The sequence below is a fragment of the Pseudoliparis swirei genome, chromosome 3 (genome assembly GCF_029220125.1).
Source record: "Pseudoliparis swirei isolate HS2019 ecotype Mariana Trench chromosome 3, NWPU_hadal_v1, whole genome shotgun sequence".
NCBI classification, from domain to species: domain Eukaryota; kingdom Metazoa; phylum Chordata; class Actinopteri; order Perciformes; family Liparidae; genus Pseudoliparis; species Pseudoliparis swirei.
In genome coordinates this window covers 6,555,777-6,562,419 of record NC_079390.1, presented here as the reverse complement: position 1 = coordinate 6,562,419, position 6,643 = coordinate 6,555,777, and the positions used below count along the sequence as shown (strand labels likewise).

The 6,643-nt window shown below is 41.9% G+C and overlaps 2 protein-coding genes across 3 annotated transcripts; both read left to right on the top strand.

Annotated features, from left to right (window-relative positions):
- The first annotated feature begins 607 nt into the window (after positions 1 to 607).
- On the top strand, positions 608 to 2,294 carry LOC130191660 (olfactory receptor 2AT4-like). The gene is made up of 3 exons (XM_056411316.1): positions 608 to 1,574; positions 1,992 to 2,006; positions 2,254 to 2,294. The coding sequence occupies exons 1-3, from the start codon at positions 608 to 610 to the stop codon at positions 2,292 to 2,294; spliced, it is 1,023 nt and encodes a 340-aa protein (XP_056267291.1).
- A 2,397-nt stretch (positions 2,295 to 4,691) lies between these two features.
- LOC130190410 (cytochrome c oxidase assembly factor 4 homolog, mitochondrial) lies at positions 4,692 to 5,924 on the top strand. 2 transcript variants are annotated; one of them, XM_056409824.1, is made up of 2 exons: positions 4,692 to 4,828; positions 5,565 to 5,924. In XM_056409824.1, exon 2 carries the CDS (start codon positions 5,595 to 5,597, stop codon positions 5,847 to 5,849), a length of 255 nt encoding a protein of 84 aa, XP_056265799.1. In that variant the 5' UTR covers positions 4,692 to 4,828; positions 5,565 to 5,594; the 3' UTR covers positions 5,850 to 5,924. The 2 variants fall into 2 exon arrangements, with proteins under 2 accessions (XP_056265799.1, XP_056265790.1); XM_056409815.1 differs by having other exon boundaries at positions 4,693 to 4,828; positions 5,562 to 5,924.
- Positions 5,925 to 6,643: the final 719 nt, after the last annotated feature.

Sequence of the window (6,643 nt, the reverse complement as noted above, 5' to 3'; positions counted from 1 at the left end):
ATAACAAAGCTACGCTATAGCAGTGAGTATAATGCCATTCTGTAACAATGTTCTTAAAACCTTTTCTTCTCCAAAGACTATTCAGACTGAGGAGTTTTTGAAACATTGAACAGTCAACGCAACATATATTTTTGACCCATTTTCTTTTTGACTCTTTTCTTGAATTCTGTTCTATAAAATTTTACCGAAAGCTTCCATCAATCTTTAAATTATTCATCAAAAACAAATGAATCCTTCATTTAAAATGTTGTGCAAGTTTCAGCAAAAATAAATGACCTACAGCCCAACTCTCCAGGGGTTAAACTAACTTCACAGATACGGTATTGTGCAACGAGTCGGTCTCATTCGAGAGAGGAGAGTATATATTTTACCGTCCACCAGTGAGACATGTAGACAGCTGCTTGCTACTCTCAGAGTCAGCATCACTAGTAAGTGCTGAACGATTCTTCACAGATACTCAGGTATGAGCTATGTTTAATGTGCTCATTGAATTTGCATGTGGTCTATACTCTCTAGCGGTTTATTGTGTAATATGACTTCTCTGTTCTGTAGACTGTGGAGCTTTTAACCAGAGGCCGTTCTCCAACACAGGCTGTGGAGTTCAACTATGTCTTTTCTGAGGACTGTTTTAAATGACTCTCTAATCATTCATCCTCCAGGCTTCTATATCGTCGGATTTGAGACATTTCCCTTCATCAGTGTCTACTTCATCTTCTTATTGTTTGTTTATGTGATTACGGTGCTGTTCAATGGTATGGTGATCTATGTCATTGCTTTTAATCACTGCTTGCATACTCCTACATTTCTGGCTGTGGTCAACCTTGCAGTAATTGATTTAATCCTGAACACATGCACTATTCCTAGCATGATTAAGATATTCCTCGTTAAGGACAATTTCATTCCATTCAACTTGTGTTTGATACAAATGTTCATCTACTATTCTTTTGGACCTTTGGAGTCCTTTGCGCTTGCTATACTTGCCTACGACAGGTTGATTGCAATATGTTTCCCTCTGCGTCAGAACTCAGTCAACACTATGAGGACCATGTCTTGTATCATCAGCCTGACTTGGTGTTTTTCTCTGGGAGTAATAGCATTTGCAACAGGTATCATGACTCGACTCTCATTTTGCAATTCTGTCAAAGTGTTCAGTTACTTCTGTGACTATGCACCTGTGTTCAGACTTGCCTGTAACGATTACACAATGCAGTGGTTTGCAGCTACTTTCCTCACAGTTCTGATCCTTATAGCACTGTTTACTTTTATTCTTCTGTCTTATGTGACTATCCTGGTGACCGTGTTCAGAATGAAATCTTTAGACAGTCGGTTGAAAGCTTTGGCCACTTGCATTGAGCATATCATCCTTGTTGCTGTATTTTATATTCCTCTCATTTCCATTTTTCTGATTGGGTTTTATCTGCGTCAGATTGAACGGGACCAGCGTGTCCTGAGCCTGTCGCTGGCCTCCTGCCTCCCACCCTGCATCAATCCTATTGTCTATTCTTTGAAAACTAAAGAGATCAAAGTCAGAGCCTTGGCTCTGGTGATAAAAATAAAAATGGACACAGACCAACGTAAGAGCAAACCCTTGAGGGCTACTAAGTCATTCAAGCTCCAAGTGTAATGGGTATAAAAGTCTGGGCTCTTTTTGTTCTGACATAATTCTTTTATTTAAATAGGTTTTTATTACGTACACTGGTCTACATGTTTTGTATTGTGTTCTGTTTTGGTCTTGTTTTGTGTTGTTTTGTCTCCCCCTCCTGTTGTCACACTCATATTTCACAGACATGCACACCTGTTTCCAGTCATCAAATCATCACACCTGTTCCTGATCACCCATCAACCATTCCCCTTTAAATAGTCCTGTGTTTGTTCAGAGAGGAGGTCGGTGTTTGGTTGCTGTGGAGCTTTTGTGGTAACCTCTACTGTTTTATTTGGTAGCAGCCTACTTTTGTTGTGTCTTGTGGAATTCCTTTTTGTTGTGCGCACAGGGTCAATGAGGACAGGTGAGATACCCTGGTGTTTACATACTACATACATGTATAGGTTTACTTGTTGTTAATACCCCAGGTTAGAGTGAGCACCACCCTCTGTACTTTTGGGTGCACAGCACCTGTCCCGGGGGGGGGGGGCGTGGGTTTTGTTATGTTCTTTTCTTTGGTGCCACTGACAGTCCTTGTTTGTCCCTGTGTTGCTGCTTGTTAATAAACCCTTTTCGTGTCCTCAACTGGTGTGACTGCATCCTCACATAAGCAAACCTGCTGCCTTATGTTGCGCCCCACCAGGAGGCGTAACGGGTTTATTAAAGCCACTTTGAATGTAAGTGGTGTCAAACTCTATTTCCGCTTAACTTAAGCTGACCCCAATATATTCACAAAGCGCTTTTCTCTAATGGACTTATAACCTAGCCTAAGCCCCTAGACCTTTCCTGTGGTAAAAACTATTCTAACTGTGGGGAAACACTGAAGAGGAGACAGACTTTGATAGTCTTTCTCACAGCAATGCTTAGAGTCCCATCTGGATATTTTAATCAAGATTCATCCCCAAATTAGAATAACTGCAGATGAGCTGCATGGTGCCCCTCAAGCAAGTGAATCAAGGTTAATTAAGTGAATGCTGACATTGACGCATGATACTTTTCCAGTTTCAACCAAATATTTGAAATGAGGTTTTCGTAGACTAAACACATCAACATATATGGCGGGGATTGATGTGATCCCTGGTCTGTCAAACTCCTGTATGATTTGTGTCATATTAAATGGTCCAAATGTTTGAAAATAAAACAAATGATGGGACTACAACTACATCTGTCTTTCTCCTTATTCCTTTTGAAAAATTGATTATTTCAAAGTCAGTTTGCTCAATTTGAAAACGCAATCAAACAAGTTGCTTGCCTTAATAAACCCCCATTTAAAAATATGTAGGGCGGCCGACAGTCATATTTTTCTTTAGGTTTATCATTCACTTGCTCGCTCCTAAGCAAGATGCTTAAATGTAGTCACATCATAGCACATTGGACAACCAACAAGGTTTTTTGGTTTAGTTAGCTTTTAGTTTCTGAATGTTAATAGGCTAACTCAAAACAATATAAACTAGGCTATCAAACAATTTCCATTCGTGAATACACAACACACACAGGCTAATTGAACCAACTGTACATTATACAAATACGCATTGTAGAACAGCATAGGCTACTACAACACAAGCTGTCAATAAGCCAGAGGACATGGACAAGAAATGGTGTTGTGATGCGGCCTCCATGCTAGTGGCTTCAATGTGTCTGTTTGGTGGGACTGCTTTACTTGGTCCACTCAGTTTGTTAACTCTTTAAAACTGCACTATAAACAATATGTTTCACTCACATATGCAGAGCTGCCAACTTTTCAAAAAACCTTGGAGTGAGATTTTGTCGGGGCTGACCAAAATGTTGCCGCGCATGCAGCCACACACGTTGGTGGCTCAAATATCAGGAAATTTGAATTAATGTGGCGTTGTACCCATGTTGTACCCTGCATTCTGGCCTGGCAAAGGTCTTTTACGAGGCATCTTTGCTACCTTAAATAATTAAAATGTTTATGAGTAACTCTACTCTCATTTACAAAAACATGCCTAATTCTATTGCACAAATGTCCTGTCTTTATGTTAAATTCTTTATAATACATCTTACTTGTTCAAAGAGCTGTTTGGAAATTTTTTGAGAGGGTCCTTTTCCTAGGCCTGCAAATAAAGTGATAAAACACTTAAACAAACAATGCTCTGATGTTTTGAGCATGCAGTATACCAAGAGGTTAACAAGGTGCTCTCCTGCTGCTTGTTATGACAGCTGAGTTAACATCACCACAAAATCACATGCACAAACACAACGAATTATTTTAAGATTTAAAGTTTCAGAGAGTGAGAACTTAATTGAACCACATGTCATGAACAGGGCTCTTAAGTTTTGAAGACAGGCAAGAGTGACATCACTATCCAGGATGCTTTATTTTCATTGGTTGCTGGATTAAATCTTACAGATACAACAGATAGGCCTACGGTTTTTTCTGATTGGCTATTGTGTAGCCCATTTATTTTATTTTATTTTATTGGCTGATAAGTGGCTCCTCACAGCAGAACTCCAGGGGAGCGCTTGATTCCTCCACGGTGAGGGCAGCGCGACCATCTCATGTTTGCGCGCTGCGGCACATTAAAACATTAAATAGCCGAGAGTTTTTTCAGCGTGAGAAATACGATGTGTGGCGGGAGTGCGTGACGTAAGACCGAAATGCGTGACTGTCACGCTCAATGCGTGACACTTGAGAGCCCTGCATTAACACACCGTAGTCTCTGCTCGTTGTGTCTGTTTGAAAATATTCTTCTGTTGTTAACTTCGGGACTCTTTGGGGTAAATAGGATGTCTATGCAGCGAATAGGTTTACAGATGCGCTCCTTAGCGCCATCTATCGTCGCGGAGTTTGAAAAGAAACCAACGCGCCTCGGCCCAAAATCAGAATTTCTTTTGCCGTGAGATATTGGTTGTGTGGCGTGAGAGCGTGTGAAAACATGCAAAAGCGTGTGTCACACGGCGAAACCGTGAGAGTTGGTAGCTCTGCATATGTATTGATTCGCGAATTTATTCTGAAAATGACATAATCGTCGTTAGTTTTCTAAAACGGAAACGGATGTAGGGATCGACGGAACTTTTCTGCGGTTACACATTCGTCCACTGCTCAAATGTGTCCTCCGCGGAGCACTAACAGAGCTGACTGGGAGGTTGATAACGAGTTAAGAGTTAAGCATGCTGTAGGACACGCACTTTTAGTGGATAGTTTCGCCCAAAGAGAATAAACAGGTGAGAACAATGGAGGGTGCGTGTGTGTGAACATGTGTGTGTAAGCTCGCCTGGTTCTCGACGTTGTTAGCTAACTTCTGTGACATTAGCTAAGGGACGTTAGGGCAACTAAACGACCACGGTGTGTTACTTTGACACCGACGAGTATTTACAAGTCGTTGAAGTATTCTCATATTTACTGAAAAATAGCAATAACAAAAATTAACAAATAAAAGTTAAACTATTAAAATCTAACTATCAAATGTCCCCTCTCACAATGCTGTGCATTATTGAGCTATTAACATGTGAGGACATTCTAACTGCTGTTGCATGTTTTGTATGTCAAATCTATATCTGCAAAGGAACTGACTAGCTCGCAGTCAACATATCTATGCTCCACACATTATATAATAGTTGATTAAAAACATTAATACTTTTCCACATAGTACAAGTGCCTGAAGAGATTGTACATGCTACACCACCAACCATAAAGACTCGTAAACAGTGAGGAAACATGATGCAAATAGAAATGTAACAGACCTGTATAAAACAAAACAGTACTATATTATTATTATTAAGTGGAAAATTCTGACTAAAATAAATACACAACTTCAGATTTTACAGCTGGAGATTTAGAGATATCCCTGCAAAGAGGCGTGTGGAGCAAAGGCATGCTGAAGCTGGGGAGGTTTTGTGATTGTTAATCAAACTGTATTATCACCTCTTTATTAATAATAATAAGTGTTGTCCTCAGCAGATCAGAGTTGGCACCGTTCATTGAAACAGGATGGCATCCCCTTCACCCCATGACCGCAGCCGTAAAGACGATGATGAGGATGACCCTGTTGACCAGATGATATCCCGCACTGGCTGTGCTGAGCTCCACTATTCTGTGCAGGAGTGCATGGCTGAACACCAGGACTGGCGCAGGTGCCAGAGCCAGGTCCAGACTTTCAGGGACTGCATGATGAATTTCCAAATCGCACGGAAAGAACAGCTGATGAAGCAGCAGGCAACCTCCACGGAGTCTGCACACAGCTGAACTCAACACTCCCTGAAAAGTCTGTACATAACTTCATTATTGTTCATAAAATAAAGTATGATTAACTACAACAAATCCTGACTTGGAATTTTAAGTGTGTGTGTGTTGAGGAGAGACCACATGTGGTTTATCAGCCAATATAAGCTTAGTGCAGACAGTTTGTATCAATTCCTATGTTTGCTGTGAAGTGAAATGAGAGTAAAGAAATGCTAAAGACATGTTGGAGGGTATTTAGAAACTCGTGTCTTGTATGCTTTGTCCACCAGAGAGCAGCGGAAAGATACTTATTCAATCGTAAATGTTGCACACTATATATCTTGGTCACTGCTGTAAGGTTTAATTTAGGGACTCTAAAGGGACAACATGGTTGTTTATGATTTATAATATATCATATTTCTAATATATACGGTGGCTCAGTGGGTAGCACTGTCGCCTCACAGCAAGAAGGCCCTGGGTTCGAATCAAGCCCGGCAGGGATGCTAACCCCGGCTACCACCATCGCGACAGCGGCTCTCCACCACCAACCCGGCAGGGATGCTAACCCCGGCTACCACCAGCGCGACAGCGGCTCTCTCCACCACCAGCTCGGCAGGGATGCTAACCCCGGCTACCACCAGCGCGACAGCGGCTCTCTCCACCACCAGCTCGGCAGGGATGCTAACCCCGGCTACCACCATCGCGACAGCGGCTCTCCACCACCAACCTGGCAGGGATGCTAACCCCGGCTACCACCAGCGCGACAGCGGCTCTCTCCACCACCAGCTCGGCAGGGATGCTAACCCCGGCTACCACCA

Coding starts and splice junctions, on each gene's coding strand:
- LOC130190410 (XM_056409824.1), top strand. CDS start 5,595: ATGGCATCCCCTTCACCCCATGACCGCAGCCGTAAAGACGATGATGAG.
- LOC130191660 (XM_056411316.1), top strand. CDS start 608: ATGTCTTTTCTGAGGACTGTTTTAAATGACTCTCTAATCATTCATCCT.